Consider the following 16,072-nt stretch of genomic DNA (forward strand, 5'->3'; position numbering starts at 1 on the left):
AGTTTTCCCCAGGATGCCTTTTGGGGTGGTTCCCTGTCTCCCGAGTCTCTCTCCTTCTCGGCTGGAAAATATCCACACCTCTCTCACGCTTCTCTCTGTGCCCAGGAAGTGGACGTTTCTCAATTGACACTTAGATGGTCAGGCTGAGCCAGGGCTTCCCGCCTAGGGTCGCTTCCTCCTTTGGTCCCCTTTCTCCTGACTTCAGTTTGCTTCTTCTCCTCTTCATTCCTGTCTCCGCCGCACAGTGGATGTGTTTCTGAAAGGGGTTTCTAGGCCGGCCAGCCATTCTTTGGAGCTCAACCCCAGTACTGGATGAGCGACCCTTTGTCCTTCAGCAGCTGAAGGCTAAAGCTAGTGTGGACGTGTTGGCAAATGATTTTTGCTTTTTTTTTTTTTTTTGCTTTTTGGGTCACACCTGGTGATGCACAGGGGTTACTCCTGGCTCTGCACTCAGGAATTACCCCTGGCCGTGCTCAGGGGACCCTATGGGATGCTGGGATTCGAACCCGGGTCGGCCGTGTGCAAGGCAAACGCCCTCCCCGCTGTGCTATCGCTCCAGCCCCGTGTTGGCAAATGTAACGATAGAAAGATATTAAAGTTGTATGTTTAAATACAGTTTAAGAAGCACACACTGCAGAGTATAACAGAGTATGTAGCTTGCATGTGGGGCGCTGGGTTCTACCCCACCCCGCACGGGACCCTGGGCATCTCTGAGAGGCCTCCTACAATGGGAAAGAAGAAACCATGGTTTATTCCTTCCAGCAGAAATCTTAAAGGATGGCTGTATCTGCCATCTAGATGTAATTCACATTTTCTGAGTCACGATTTGATTTAGATTATATTTTATTAGACATTCTTTACAAATTAAAATACTACTATTTATACATGCACAGAGGAAAAACCAGTTTGGATAATTATATTTAGGCGTTCATTAAAATTAACCACAAAATATAGACACTCTTTTGTGTCATTGATCAACATACTTGATATGTATATCTAAAGTGCATTATGTTACAAAAAATATAGAAATTCAGCAGCACCAAGATACATTTACAAAATAAATACATCAGTTGACAAAATAAATTATGGTAAATGTGATAATAATCACTGGGTTAGCCTTGGCAAAACAAAATATTCTCAGTGACCAATGCGTAGTTTCATAGAGTAATGGGGAGGCAGCTTTGTTCCAATGCATTTACAGTATTTACAGGTAATAAATATTTCTAATACTTTCCATATGTTCATTATTACAGAATTCTGCAATATGTCCTCTGCAGGTCTTGTAAGAATTTCAGTGTCTCCTGCAAAGAGAAGGGGGGAAACAGAGAGGAGAAAAGAGGTTAATTCTCCTCATGGATGATGAGCTTTGAGACAAACGAAAGAAGGCAGCGGGAACCACTAGGAAGACGCGTGTGGGATTGTTGTGACTCTCCCCCCAGAGAAGGCCTTGGGACCCTCGAGCCTCTCTGAAACCTTTATCCTACGGGAGAGTTTGAACCCCAACAGGCAACGGGTGTGATGCAACAGTGATCACGTTGCGGGAACAAGGTGATACTGGGAGAATTTTTCAAGACTGCCAATTTGGTGACTGTGGAAAAGGAACAAGTTAGAGGACTTGGAAGGAAGAGCAGGTCATGAAACCCACCAGCCAGCACCCCTGGCCTGGAGGGGGTTTCTCTAGCGATGCCTGGTGTGAGCGACCCCAAAGTGCTGCTCTCTCGCCGAGAGCTGGGCTGCGGTGAGGGTAAGCCCGAGTCCGGCCGGTGCCAAGGGTATCACCCCACAGAGCGCTTTGGGCTGGTGGCTCGGAGACACCCGCCTTGCCGCTAGCTGCCCTCCAGGGCCGGGGGATACGGCGACAACCGGATTCTGGTTTTTGTAGCTAAGCGAGGGGGATTGTTTGTCGCTCCCTATTCTGGCTCTGTCTCGAAGGGGCCTTGTGTTAGGAGTCTGGAAAGCTACTCTCAGCCAGAGGCCAAGGCCAGGCGCACAAGCCCCGTCTTCTGCAGCTCTGTGACCCTCCGTGCCAGCGATGCAGCGCTCGCCTGCGTGGACACTTTTCCATCCCTGCACTCTCTGGTGACAATATTTCAAGTTGCGCTAACAGCGTTTTCCTCTGCTTTCCTCTAAGCTCTTCTCTCTGTGCGGTCTGTTTCGGCAACTGTCTGTAGGTTTCTACGGAAACCCTCGCCGGAGGGAATCGCATTGCCGGGCCTTTGCACGGAGAGCCAGAGCTTGTGGGCAGTTTCACAAGCGGCACTGGCCGAGCATGAGAGCCAGGAAAGGAAAATTCTTGACACTGGAGGGGTTTTTCGTGAGAAAATCAAGTACAGAATTTAGAGAATCTTATTGCCCTTCAGGAATCAATCTCCTCGATAGTTTAGGCTGGAATAATAAAGTAGGTGCTAGTTGCATCGGAAAATGAATTATTGTCAGTTTTGCTTTGGGGCCATTCCTTACTCCTGGCTTTGTGCTCAGGTATCACCCTTGGCAGTGCTCAGGGAACCCTGAGTATGCAGAGCCGGGCTTTAGTCAGGAAGCCCTGTACTATCTCCCCAGGTTCCTCCAAAGGTTAAATAACACTTTTAACTGGTGTGTGGATGTAGATTAATGTAATGAACAAACCCCCAAGATGACAGCCAGACTCAATAATGCGTGAGCAACACTGATTTGGAATGGTTTTTGTATTAAAATGTGTTAATGTATTGAATTTAAGAAAAAACTCAAGCAAGGTGGAAATGAATAGTATTTTGCACCATTCTGTCCTTAGAAGGGAAGAAAGAGAAAGGAATAAATTAAAGACCAGGGAGAGCTCTTAATTATATTTTACCTGGTCCAGGCACTTATCTAGTTATCCTTCCTTCTGCTTCACTTTTAACAAAGGCATTTCACTTGTAATATCCAAGTAAAACATAGAACAAGACCTAAAAGCATATATGTGTGTAGGAATATGTATGTGTGTGCATGTATATGTGTGTATGTATGTATGTATGTATGTGCATACATGTATATGTATATGCATATGTATATGTGTGCATGTATATATGTATGTGTGTATGTATGTTTGTGTATGTGTGTACGGCTGTGTATATATGTATATGTGTGTATGTATGTATTGCATGTGCGTATGTGTGTATTCATGTGTGTGTATGTGTGTATGTGTGTGTATGTGTGTGTGTGATATACATGTGTATGACATATAGACTTTAGAGTCCCTGTTCTTGAATCCTGGAAAAATTTTCTACTATTTTAAAGCTATATTTACTAAGACAAAATAGATGATCTTAATTAATGAGTGCTAGGGTAACTGGACATCTTATTTGCAACATCAACAATTCCAAAATGTAATTTTCAAAATTCAAAGCTCTGTGTGCCCTTCTGAATGAGACAGATAAACAGGTTGAGTTCAGACCCTTCTTTTCAGAAATGCTGCAGAGATGCTCCTTATCAGAACTCTGAAATTACTAGGATGCAAAGAAGCTGAAGAAAGGGTTTGGGACAAGCGTGGCTGCTCACAGATGCTACAGCAGGTCCTCTAGAAAAATTCTCTTTGAATTATAGAATTTGCATAGTATTTATGTTCCCACCAATCTGCTCCTAAACACTCCCTCCCCCAACCTGCGTTGAGTTGCACTGAGAGAACGCCAACCCCTGGCTGCCCGAGGCAGTGTCCCACGAGTGTCCCTCACAGCCTGTGGACAGAGAGGAGGCAGAGTGTTCTCTGTCTTCCAGGCCAGGCCAGGGTTGGATTGGGTCACTGCCCCATTTCACTAGTTCTCCTTTAACTTGGGAATTGTTTGGGGGGTGAGAACTGATGAGTGCTGGTCCTTATTTCTCTAGCTACTTCCAGGGAGTACAAATTTCAAATGAATCAAAGTGATTAAAAAGCATTTATACTAATTCTTGTCACTTCTATATCCATGTGATATCTTGTTTATGATATGTGTACACATGCTGTGTTGTGGGCCGATTGAGCTGTAGCAGATGGAGAGATAGCACAGTCAGAACTAGATCGAGGAGCACCGAACAACGGAACGTCATAATTTTTTTTGTTTGTATTTTGGTAGGACTGGAGTGATAGCATAGCGGGCAGGGCATTTGCCTTGCATGTGGCTGACCCAGGTTCGATTCCTCTGTCCCTCTCGGAGAGCCCGGCAAGCTACCGAGAGTATCCCGCCCGCACGGCATAGCCTGGCAAGCTACCTGTGGTGTATTCAATATGCTAAAAACAGTAACAAGTCTCACAATGGAGACGTTACTGGTGCCCACTCGAGCAAATCGATAAACAACGGGACGACAGTGATACAGCTACAGTGCAATATTTTTGGTCACACTCAGTGGCTTACTCCTGGCTCTGCATTCAGGGTTCACTCCTGGCAGGCTTGAAGGCCCATATGGGATGCAGAGGATTGAACCTGGGTCAACATGTGCAAGGCAAACTCCCTACCTGCTGTTCTATTGCTCTGGCTTAAAATTTTTGAGTGTTCGCTACATGACAAGCGTTTAACCTATCAAACATCACTCAATGTTCTCTTAATCCACACCCAGGAAGAATGGAAAAGATAGGTCCTAGCAATCAAGTCCTTAATATGTAGGGTTAGGATCAAACCTTCAACAGGCTGGGACTATGTGCCTATGATCCATACTTTCTGAGGCTCCTTGCTCCTCGTACGTGCTGGGATATCTGCAGATGAGGCCATTCACTGTGCTAAAGATTTTCCTGCTGCCGCTGAAGGCGCGCCATTCAAACAGAGTGCCTCTATTCTATGTCATTTAATGGTGGACCCGTCAGCTTAGCTCAGTGAGAAGGTGATGGGTAAATAGAGTTCAACTCTCTTTGCAAAACCTCTGTAATCCTGTCACTCTCACAGAGGAGAGCCCCGGAAGAGTAACTAGGCACACTGATATCCTAGCTGCATGGGACACCTGGCCCGAGCTGGTTCTCTCTCTTGCTCAAACCCCACAGAAGCACTTTACTGGAAATTGAAAAACAAAAAGATCTCAGTGGAGATGCCAGGACCAAGAAGCCGCTTGGGCACAGCGTGGTCTGTGTCTCGTGGAAGAAAGAGCTCCGGCTGGAGGGCATTGGTCCTGCTCCAGGTCCCTCAGGCGGGTCCCTGTAACCACAGAGTCTATTTCTATTTTATAGAATAAGATTAATAGTCTGAAACTTTTTTTGCATCATAGAAACAAATGGATGGATAGATGGATGGATGGATGGATGGATGGACGGACGGATGGATGATGGATGGACGGATGGATGATGGATGGACGGATGGATGATGGATGGATGGATCAGTGGGTAAATGGGTGGATGGATGGATGGTTGGGTAGAAGGATAGAAGGATGGATGAATGGATGGTTGAGTGGAAGGCTAGATTGGTGGCTTTATGGGTAGGTAAATGTATGGGTGTGGAAATGGGTGAATGGCTTGTTAGATGGGTGGTTGGGTGGAAGGGTGGACGGATGGATGGATGGATGGATGATTGGATGGAAGGATGATGGTTGGATGGATGGTTGAGTGTTGGGTGAATGGATGGGTATATGACTGGATAGATGGATATGTGTATCCATCAAAACCACCAAAACAATATATTGCAATTTATTGTCTCAACAAGACAAAATTTTAGCCTGCAGAATCTCATTTAATCATCACTAACCCTATGAGGTCACTACAAATATTTTCTTGGTTTCATAGAGAAGCAAATGAATCTCAGAAAGACTTATAGTTATCTAAGTGTGTGAACTCTCACTCAGACTGAACAATTGAATGCTAAGGTATTTGCCTCCAAATCGGTTCATCTTGTCCTGACCTGCACTGGTGAGCTGTATAGAACAAGTCACTTAAATTCGATGCTTTGCTATTCCTTCAGCAATGCTTCCCACCCCCAAGTGATCTCATCATGCCACTGGACAAAGAGAAACATGAGAAAAACGACACCCTTCCAAGTTGCCATATGCCATGGTGGTGTTTTCATTCACTGACTGAAACCAGAGTTTAAATTCATTTTAAATGTGTTTGAAGACTGGAGATATAGTACAAGGGTTAAGGCGCTGGCCCTGACTGCAGTTGGCTCCAGTTTGACCCCTGGCATCACATACGGTCTCCTCTAGGAGTGATCCCTAGCATAGAGCAAAGAGTAATCCCCAAGTATCACTGAGCATGGTCCAAAAACCCAAAATAAATAAGCAACTAAAAAAAAATAAAGTGTGCTTGAAAGTGCTCATTTATTGACACAAAGGCTGAGAATGTGCCCAGCTCCGAAGCGCTTGTGACCGGAGACTGTCCCTTGGGAGATGTCACAAAGCCTTTCCTGACCCCCTTGAAGCAAACATCAATGAAGAATGGGCAATAATCAAGAGGTTTGCCAAGGCAGGAGATCAGTGGCCCAGAGACTGCTCGGCCGGTGACCGAGTGGACAGTGGTCACTAGCTTCTGATGCTTGGCTAGGAAACGGAAAGAATGATTCGGACTGAAAGACCCGTGTGTGTTGGGAGCCACACGGAGAAATCAGGATAGCTCCGCTAGCCGCCAGCCTGTGTGTGTGTGTGTGTGTTCATGTGCGTGTACCTGTGTGCATGAGGGTGCGTGTGCATGTATGTGCGCATGTGCGTGCATGTATGTGCGCGTGTGTGTGTGTGGTGTGTGCAGGGGCACTGCTGCAGGGCTGGCACCGCGGTCAGGAGCCTGACCCAGCAAGCTGGAGGGTTGCTAAGGACAGAAAGAGCGGGAATCTAGAAAGCTCGCGGCCGAGGTCGGGGTGGAGGCGAGAGACCCTCCTGAGCCAGTTACCGTGAGTCGGGCTCCCCCGGCGAGGCCGAGATGTCCCCGTTGGCCGGGCGGCCCCCCGGCAGCTCGCTGCTGGCCGCGGGGCTGGGCCCGGCCGCGCGTATCCGCCGCCGCCGCTTCTCCTGCTCCCTGCGCTTGCCCAGCTTGCTCTTCTTCTTCATGCGGGCCGTCTTCAGCGGCTGCTCCACCTTGTTGGTCTCCTGCGTGAGGTAGCGGCCCTCCTCGTCCAGGGTGAATCGGAGGACGTGGTGCTTGTTGTTGGGGGCAGGCTTGGAGTTGGGGGAGACCGCGGAGGTGGTTCTGATCTCGGCCGTGTGGATCTCGGAGATGAGGTTGTGGAGGAAGTTGCGGCGCCTCAGGTCCTGGATGGACTTGGCCTTGTCATGCATGAGCTGGTGCTCCGACACTGCTCGTTTGCTTCCGGGTTAAAGGACAGGAGAGGGAGAGTCAGTGGTGCTCTCAGGGTGGGGAGGGACACAGGCCCGCGAAGCTTGCTCACTGTCCCGACCGCCCACCCAGGGCTCAGGCTGGAGGGCTGGAGGGGGCGGGGAGGGGAAGAGAGGCCTGGAGTGTGCACGGACCCCTGGCCTGACCGGGGTTGTGACTGCGTTGCCGTCAAGGACCTTCTGGGGCCCCTGGGCCTGTTCTATGGGCAGAGGAGTCCGTTTGACTCCGCTACTTCTCTGTTCCTTTCTCAAGGTCAGACTGAGAATCTCAGGACTAGGATTTGGGGCCTCAGAAATAGACAGGCCCCTCTGAGCATCCTCGCCCAGAGTTCCGTTAGGAAAATAAACCTGGAGTCCTTGCCCAGGAAAGAAAAAGGCTGATTCTACAGACACATGCACACACACACACACACACACACACACACACACACGCGCACACACACACTGTTTCTTGCTAAGAAAATAATAACACTGCATCTCCAAGAGCATCACGAGTGAAAGCCAGGCAGGCTGCAGGCGGTGGCCGGGAGGAGTCTGTCTGAGGGGTCTGTCGGCGTGTCCCGGCCCGAGCTGCCCGAGCCCCGGCTACAGGCCCAGGGCCGAGCCCCCCAGCTCAGCGCCAGCGCCTGGCAAGCACTGGGTGGTCTGTTCAAGAGTGTCCTTGGTGGGCCTCACTTCAGTGAGAACATTCTATTTCTTCTGTGCTTCCCCAGCCTCTTTTCTTCCCCTTTTTCCATTTGAGGATCAGAGGGCATTATCCTTATTAATCTCTAATTGGGGAAGTCAGCTTCCCAATTTGTTTTCCTTATCCTGAAAGTATTTCTGGAAGCAAACAGGAAGTGCTTGTCAATGGAGAGCAATTGTCACGCCCGAGAGCTGACTCCCCTGCCGGCCAGCAGGGTGGCCCCTGGGCCTCACGTGTCCTGCCCGTTCCCTTGACTGCCGCCTGCGCATGTGCCTCTGCACGGGAGGGTCAGGCCCTGGGCTAGGGTCTCTCGCTAGCTGCGCCCGGCCACGCTCAATCCCCGTGCTCCCAGCGCTGGACTCTGCGGCCCGGATTTCCGCCCGTCCCTGCAGTGCGGGTCTGGGATGGGGCCCGCCGAGGGTGTCTCGGGGTCCGTCCCGGAACAGTGCTGCTCAGGGAAGGGAGGTCTGATCACAAGCACGGCTGGCGGTCCAACGAGTGACCCCCGATGGGGCCTGACTCCCCCCCAAACCCGGCCTGGGTCCCCGCAGGCCTGCTCTGGGGCAGAGCTCACGGCCTTCGAGAAATGACACGACTGAACAGCTATGCCTGGCTCTGTGCTCAGGGGGAGGCGGTCCCCAGCCCACCCCCGACCCCCAGCCCTGCCTCCTGTCACATGTGGACACAAAGAGCCGGCGAGGCGCAAATGGACAGCAAGTTCTCGCCTGCCTTGAAGAGCAGGCCAACTTGCCTCCACACATCCGTTTCCACCCCCGAGATGAGAAAATCGAGTTCCCCAGGTTCGGGCGCCCCCTGGGGAATGAGAGCTCGTCTAGCCGCACCGTGAGTCAAGGGTGAGCCTGGCCTTCGCCCTCAGCCGCGGGGCCAGGAGGTCAGTCCTCTCAGCCCCGCCGAGCCGACTCGAAGCCGTGCGGCTCCTTCCAGAAAGACATGACGTCGTGGAACGGAATTCCACGGGGGCCCGGCTGAAATGGGGCATGAAACAGTCACTCTCCCTTTCCCGAGGTGCCACACGTGACTAGATTAAACTTCACTCACTTGGTGGTCACAGCCGGGACTCTGGGAATTCTTAATCATCTGGAAAGTTGAGGCTTTTGTGCAATATATTCGTATCCTCTAATAATATTTTAGAAGGCCGGGCTGCTAGAATGACACATTTCCTACATATCGCCATTGACTCTGGGAGCAAAATGCCCCATTTGAAGGTTCTTAAGTGGCATCATTTGGAGTACCAGGAGTTTTAATTTTTTTCCTCCATTCCAATGCCTCCCTATCTATCCCGCTCTCTGGATGTTTAAGACAGCCTGAGGCCCAAACTCCCAGGGGTCAGTCTGTTCCAAGCAGGCCCCGGCACCGCTGGACAGCTGACCGGCTGCAGGCCCGCCACGGTGGGTCTCGGAGCCAGCGCTTCCCCGGCTGTGGCTCCTGGGAAAGGGGGTCCTCCCGCTGTCCTGCCCTCCCTGCGGCCAGCACCGGCCAGGGGAAATGGGGCAACACCAGGGCCAGGGTGTCCCTCGAGGGCTAGTGGGAGGCTCGGGTTTGCCTCCACGCTAAATCCAAAGCTGGTGGTTCTTTTGCCTTGTGCTCCAAGAACGTTTGCATTTCAAACCCGGGGCCTCAAATGCCTTTTGCCGTGAGCTGCGGACACAAGGGTCAGGAAGAGAATGACAGCTCCGTCCCCAGCCAGGAGGGAGAGCCCCAGAGGGCCGGGCTCTCTCCCCAAGGGAGACGCAAATCAGAGCAAATGAAGCTGAACTGGAGGAGCCAACTTGCGGACCCCGGCTGGGCCGTGCCCGCACGGCAGGCGGCTGGGCCAGCGGCCTGGCACTCTGCACAAGATGGCTTTGCAGCCAAGCGGGCACTGCCAGTGACCAATGACGCACCTGCTGTCCCGGTGACACAGTGACACGCTTCACACGGTGTTTGTTGCCACCAAAACTCTGGCACGGCCAAAGCAAGAACGGTGTATTTGTGGTCTCCTTTGGTTCTGGTGAGACAGACAAGTCAAAACGGCAAAAGCCACGGGCCGAGGCTGAACTCGGGCCAAACGGAGCTGTTGGCTTCCCAGCGGTCTCTCTGCGGGGGCTTTTCAGGGAAGGAGATTGGATTTCTAGGGCGCTCTCAAGGAACACGGGCAGATGACGGAAAGTCGTCTCCGGCAGGCGGCAGTGGCAGGAGTCAGGCCGGGAGGGGAGGGGGGGTGGCGCTCTGGTCCACGGTGCAGTCAGGGTTAGGGTGTTCAGCCGGGATGAGTCACGGCAGCGCCTTCCAGCCCAGTGACTCAGTCACAAGTTATGCTTTTCATTAAGTGGAAGGGACGCAGCCTGGCTCCCCAGCTAACCCGCCCGTGATGGTGAAGTTCCCTCAAACTGCCGGGTTCTGACTCCCTCACACACCCCGGGGGTCACCTGCCCCCAGGGTGCTGGCCTGGGAGCCCCTCGATTCTCTCTCCAGCCTCCCTGAACTTTTGCTCCAGCCCCAGTCATGAAAGTCTTTTGGACGCCGGAAGATACATGACTTAAAATCGCTTCCTTTGTCTGGCGGAAGAGGTGTTTTTGCTGGAGTAACTTCTTTCCCTTTCAAAGTAAAACTTCTGGGCAGGAGAGAGAGGGCAGGGCTGAGGCACTTGCTTTTACATGTGGCTGACCCTGGTTCGATCCCTGGCATCACCCCGAGCTGCTCCAGGGGTGATCTCTGAGTGCTGCTGGGTGGGGCCCCCAAAACAAACACACACAAAAGCATAAACATCTAAGTTTCCCTGACTCGGTGTGAAGTAATTGCAGAGTAATATGATTTGAGTGCGTGTCAAAATTTCTTTCAAGAAACTAGGATGATTTAGCGTAATAGTAAACTGCTGTTTTGTCTAGCGTACAAGACTTACTGTTACTTGGCAGCGGTGCAGAAATAATGACTTGGTTTTTGAACTCCATTTGGCTGTTAATAATTTGATAAAACATCTTCATCTTCTGATGATTTCAGCCTCTCCGAAAAGCCAGGCTGTCACCCGAGGGTCTGTTAGCCATTCGCAATAAGAATGTTTTGTGGTAGCTTTATAACTGTCTGCTGAGTGTGAGCGTTTAACTGCAATATTGTATTTCACCCGCAAACAAAACTATAACAGAGTGTCTGGCTGCTAAATAGATTCTGATGTGTGTTTGCAAGGTGCAACTAAGAAAGAGTTAAAAATAGCCTTTAGGAGAACTTAGTTCTAGGTTTATGCCTTAACCTGTGGATGAAATCACGGTCCATTTATTGTTTCTCAGAAGAGAACACAGGTATTTCTTAAGCAACTTTAAAAGAAAAAGGTGGCCGTGTTCCAACACAGTGTTGCTTAGCCAAATAAATACAGTATTTAAGCATGTCTCTAATAATTTAGTCTTCATCGATATTTATGTATGGGTTTTAAGTAATTGAATTTAATACAAGTCTCAAAATGAGCAAGAAAGAAAAGTCTGAAGATAATTTTCAGAACCACGTTAGCAAAAGGCCGAGTTAAAGAATACAATGCAGCTTTATCTTAGCACAATGTTCTACACAATTCGCCTTAGGAGATTCATAGTAGATTTTCATTTTGTGCCAAGGTTCAGACAAGTCCTAAGTAATTTCGTTTAAGGATTTTCTGCTCTAATAATAATAATAGACCAAGGGCACCTATAAAACAGTTGCCTTTTGTACACCCTCAGGGATTTACAAAGAGGCACCACAACCCCGCCTGGATATCAGAGACTGCCATTTTGGTTACTAGTGTCAAAGTTCCTTCTCTCCTCCCTCGACCCCCATCCTGAGCCCAGAGCCTGCAGCCGGGAGCACAGCGGGAGAGCCCGACACCAGGACAGAACCTTCTCAAGGGCCAAAGTGGGCCCCGCCACTGCATTCATGTCAAAGTGACCCTTGAAAGTGTCACCACAAGACAACACAGAATGACAAGTTCTCCACTGCACACTCCTGGCCGGGTGAGAGGGCGGCTTGCCCTCCGTCCCCGGCGGACGTTTGCACACCTACCGCGGAGGCTCTGCACCAGAGCCCTCGCTCCCTGCCTCGGGCCGGATCAATACTCCGGCTGGCCCCGGGCCTGGCCAAGTCGTTACTCCGTTATTATATAATATGCCTTCATTATGTAATGTCCCGCTTTATAGGCTTCGCGTTATGTCAGTCCCAATAACGTTCGACGCAGACTCCGCTCCACACACACGCACACACGCGCACACGCGCGCACACGCACCCTGTCCCCCGCGTTCCGCCTGCATGCAAGCACGGCTGGACACGCGCCCCGGGCCCCGGGCTCCCAGCCGGCAGGAAGGGCGAGCAGCGGCTTCGCAGCCTCCCGGGTACCCCGGAGTAACTTTCCCTCGTCCTTTCCCCGGACGCAGCGGCTCCCAGACGGTGCAAGGCGCCGCGCCCTCTGCAAAGACCCGGCCGCCCGCGTCTCCAGCCGGCCTCCCCCGCGCGCGGCTGCTCGGCTCCGGGGGCGCGCGGCGCTCGCCGCCCCGGGCAGGTACCCGCCGAGGCGCCCCCGCCCCGCCGCGGTCCCCGGCCTCCCCCGCCAGCCACCCGGGGCCTCCGGCAGCCCGGGACACTTACAGCCGGCGGCCGAGCTCCTCCACCGAGCGCCCGCAGGAGGGCACGGAGTAGCTCAGCAGGAACACCAGGACGCTCCACCGGGGCACCAGGCGCCGCAGCATCGTCCTGCTCTCGCTCGGGGGGCCTGCGGGAGAGAGCACAGGGGGTCCGCGGGGTGAGCGCGGGCAGCAGCGCCGTGCGCCCCGGCATCGCCGCCGCCCGCGCCCGGGCATCTAGCCGCCGCGCGGGCTGCGGAGCAGGGACGGAAGGGAGAGAGAAAAAAAAACTTTCCCCTGGCGCCTCTTGGTACTCACTTAGCGAGGAACCAGCCGCTCCAGCTGTGCCTTTTCCAAACCGCACGGGCAGAAAAGGACCCAACTCGGGGGAGGGGACGGGCGTTGAGCAAAGGGACGGGCAGGAAACAAAAGTCCCGACGCCGAGGCGCTTCCCGGCCGCGCGCGCTTCAGGGGCGCATGGGTGCGCGGGGGGCGTCCCGCGCGCGTGGGGCCGGCCGGCCGGGCGCTCCCCCCGGGCTGCAGGGGCGCCGGGACGGGCCGGCCGGGGGCGCAGGTTGGAGCGAGCCGCGAGCCGCCGCGCCGAGGTTCACACGCTCGGGGCGAACCTGCCGGGGAAGTGAGCGAGTCGCAAAGAGGTGGCGCCCGAGCAGCGCGCGCGGGCCGGCCGGGGCGCGGGGGGCGGGGGCCGGGGCGGCGACGGGGCCCCGGGGTGAGGGGCGCAGCCGGCCACGTCCCCCCCACTCCCGCCCCAGCGCCCGCCCATCCCAGCCGGGCCCGGCCCGGCGCAGCGGCGCCGAGGGCTCCGGGGGCGTGAGGACCGCCCCGGGCAGCCCGTCCCCGGGTCCCCGCCGGGCGCGCGGGCGGACGCACCCCGAGCCGGCGGCGGCGGCGGCGGCCCCGGAGCTGGAGGCGATTTTCAGGGCGACCCCGGGACGGAGCGCAGCCAGGGAGCGACCCCCTCTCTCCCGGCCCGCCGAGGGCGCGGTGGGGAGCGCAGACGCGCGGAGGGGCTAGAGGGGGTGACGGCAGCTCCAGGTGGCGAGTCGGGCGGTCTCAGCTCGCGGGGACACCAGGAGCCCGTCCGAGACCCCCGCTCCCCACAGCACACACACGCTGGAGACCCCCCAGAACCCAGGGGGTACGGACCCTCCCGCAGGCCTTTGCGCCCCGCGGCCCCCGCCCGGGCTCCGGACCAGACTGCGGCCGGCCCCCACCCGCCCCGCCCCCAGCCCCCCATTACAGAGTCTGGGGTGACCCTCCGGGTCGCTTCTGCGCCAGGCTCAACGGACGGCCCTCAGCCCTCGGCCCTCGGCCCGGCCCCGGAAGAGCGCGCTGGCCAGCGGGGACTCGCTGGGCAGCGGCGGGGAAGCAGGAGAGGGCTCCAGCCCGGGCTCCGCGCCCCGCCGGCCGGTCTACCGGGATGGACGCGGATCGCCGCGCTCCCGGGATGTTTGTCCTGCCCCAGCGGACACTCCTCTCGCTGGGTAGCATCACTCCCGCCCGGGCCTTTATCACGCCCGCCGGGCAACCTGGCCCGGGCCGCGCGCTCCCGGCCAAGGTGCGTGCGCCCGCGCCCGCGCCCCGACCCCCGCGCGCCCGGCCTCGCGTCCCCCAGCACCCGGCGGGCAGCCTGGCACCCACCCTCTGCAGCTCCGTGGGCTTTGGGGTCACCCCTGCTCACAAGCGCCTATCTCCCTCATTTGATTACTTTAAACTCCCTACTTAAAAAACTTGGCTCCCGCCCACTTGGGGGAAAAAAAAAAAGCTCTGGGAATTTCCACAACTTCCCTTGAACGTTTAAGGGTTTCTAACTGTTAAACCTGTTTGCATGGCATGAAAGACAATTCAGCAGCATGCAGAAGTGTCAACCTTTGAACCTCTTAGACTTTTTGATTTAGAATAAATTCTTTTCAAACCGGGCCGGGGAGCCTTAATGTAATCGTTTGATCTGGGGGGTGGGAGGGGGGCGGGAGGGCTGTAAAAAAGTGAAGTACAAATGAACCATTTGATACTTGCAAGTTGTTTGACATTAAAATGATAATATTTGCTTCCACGATAAAAAAAAAAAAGAAGTACTTAACCAAGTTCAAACTGCCCAGGCTTTCAAAAGTCAGCCCTCTCCCAATGAAAGATTAAAACAAAAATCAGGTTGGAAACCTTAAATCACAGGTGCTGTAAATAAATTCAGCATACTTCCGAGCACATTGCGAATTCAAGAATAACAGCAGAGAGAGGTCTGATTAATGCTTCTTTTCTTCTATTAAATAAAAATGACCCCAATCACTCCCCCCACCCCACTTTCTTGTTCCCTACCCACTTTTCTGATGTTAATGGCAAAACATCCATCAGATCTTATTTTTTTTAAAGGAATTTCCCCTCCTTTACAAAATGAGAAAATATAGACATGGGGAAATGAATAGTCTTTCTATACTTGGAATGGCACGCTCCGTCCTAATTTATTACTTCACCTTCTCCTTGGTTTCCTCTTCTCTGCTCTTCAGGCCAAAGGAGGGAGATCTCTGCAGAGTCTCTTTGTGTGTTTTCTTCCCCAAAGGAAAATGAAGTCTCAGTGGCTGGGCTGCCGGCAGAGCCTCGTCTGTCCACGCCAAGGATGATTATTAGAAAGCAGGCCCTCTGCCGAGCTCTCTCTCCCTCCCTCGGGAAACTCTCCCCAATATATACCTTTCCGAAAAGGATGCTTCTGACATCACAATCTGGTTTCCAATCTCGCTGACTACCCCCCTCGATGATGCTGAGCCCATGTGACTCCCTCCCGGGGCCCAGGGAGCCTCCCCAAACCCCCTCAGGCCCGGGCCTGGGAGTGGGCAGTGCCAGCCGTGTTGGCTGTCTGCTCAGGCCTCACCGGGGGCGAGGGCACCTCAGCAGCAGGAGGCCTCCAGGCCCATCTTTGCCCCGAAGTTTTTCCGTGTGGACTCAGTTCAGTGTGTGATCCCCACCTACACACATGCCTGGCCCATGAGTGAGTCTCCGTCCTGCACCTCCCTCCCCAGGGCCTAGCTCAGAGGCCAAGTGAGCCCCAGCGCTGGAACTCTGCAGTGCTCCCTGCCCTGCACGGTGGCCCGGCTGGCACCTCTGCCTGCAGCTCAGAAAGTAAATGAATACTTAGGCTTGACTTCACCACCTCCCGGGGTGCTCCTCCGTCCACACAACAAGCAAACAAATACTCTGACAATGTACAAAAAGTACCTTTAAACTGCACCTGGGCGCAGGAATCCCCTTATCTTGTCTCCAGAAAGCATCCAGGTTTAACCTTTGCCAATCTGTAGCTCGGAGCCCAAACAACTGAAGGCATCCCTTTTATTCCCCAAACTCTGTTTACAGAGAGGTTTGCATAATGAGACGCCCCATCAATTATCAGTGATCCCATTAGAATGCAGTTCTGAGCTCCTGGGGGGTGGGGTGGGGAAGAAGATTTTCTTGGAGGGCATCAGGTGATCTCCAGGTAGCTCCCCCCCAAAAAAAGGGGGGGAGGTAAGGGGGCTTGGAGGGGGAGATGTTATCCCAAGTCGGAGCAGGAAAGGGGGACTGCCAT

The 16,072-nt window shown here is 53.7% G+C and overlaps 1 protein-coding gene across 5 annotated transcripts; it reads right to left on the reverse strand.

Annotated features, from left to right (window-relative positions):
* Positions 1-831: 831 nt before the first annotated feature.
* On the reverse strand, positions 832-15,108 carry PTHLH (parathyroid hormone like hormone). Of its 5 annotated transcripts, none has more exons than XM_055118381.1 (4): positions 14,988-15,108; positions 12,524-12,647; positions 6,794-7,207; positions 832-1,301 (listed from the first exon to the last, which is right to left on the reverse strand). In XM_055118381.1, the coding sequence occupies exons 2-4, from the start codon at positions 12,622-12,624 to the stop codon at positions 1,292-1,294; spliced, it is 525 nt and encodes a 174-aa protein (XP_054974356.1). In that variant the 5' UTR covers positions 12,625-12,647; positions 14,988-15,108; the 3' UTR covers positions 832-1,291. The 5 variants fall into 5 exon arrangements, with proteins under 5 accessions (XP_054974356.1, XP_054974358.1, XP_054974357.1 ...); XM_055118383.1 differs by lacking the exon at positions 14,988-15,108 and adding an exon at positions 14,161-14,189; XM_055118382.1 differs by lacking the exon at positions 14,988-15,108 and adding an exon at positions 13,390-14,120.
* Between the last annotated feature and the right edge of the window lie 964 nt (positions 15,109-16,072).

This window comes from Sorex araneus, chromosome 10, assembly GCF_027595985.1.
Source record: "Sorex araneus isolate mSorAra2 chromosome 10, mSorAra2.pri, whole genome shotgun sequence".
Taxonomy (NCBI): domain Eukaryota; kingdom Metazoa; phylum Chordata; class Mammalia; order Eulipotyphla; family Soricidae; genus Sorex; species Sorex araneus.

What these genes read in the sequence shown, in the direction of transcription:
- PTHLH (XM_055118379.1), bottom strand. Translation starts at nt 12,735, where the DNA reads ATGCCCGGGCGCGGGCGGCGGCGATGCCGGGGCGCACGGCGCTGCTGC. An exon ending in GAGGAGCTCGGCCGCCGGCT is followed by an intron (nt 7,208 to 12,523) that starts GTAAGTGTCCCG and finishes TTAACCCGGAAG; the next exon opens with CAAACGAGCAGTGTCGGAGC.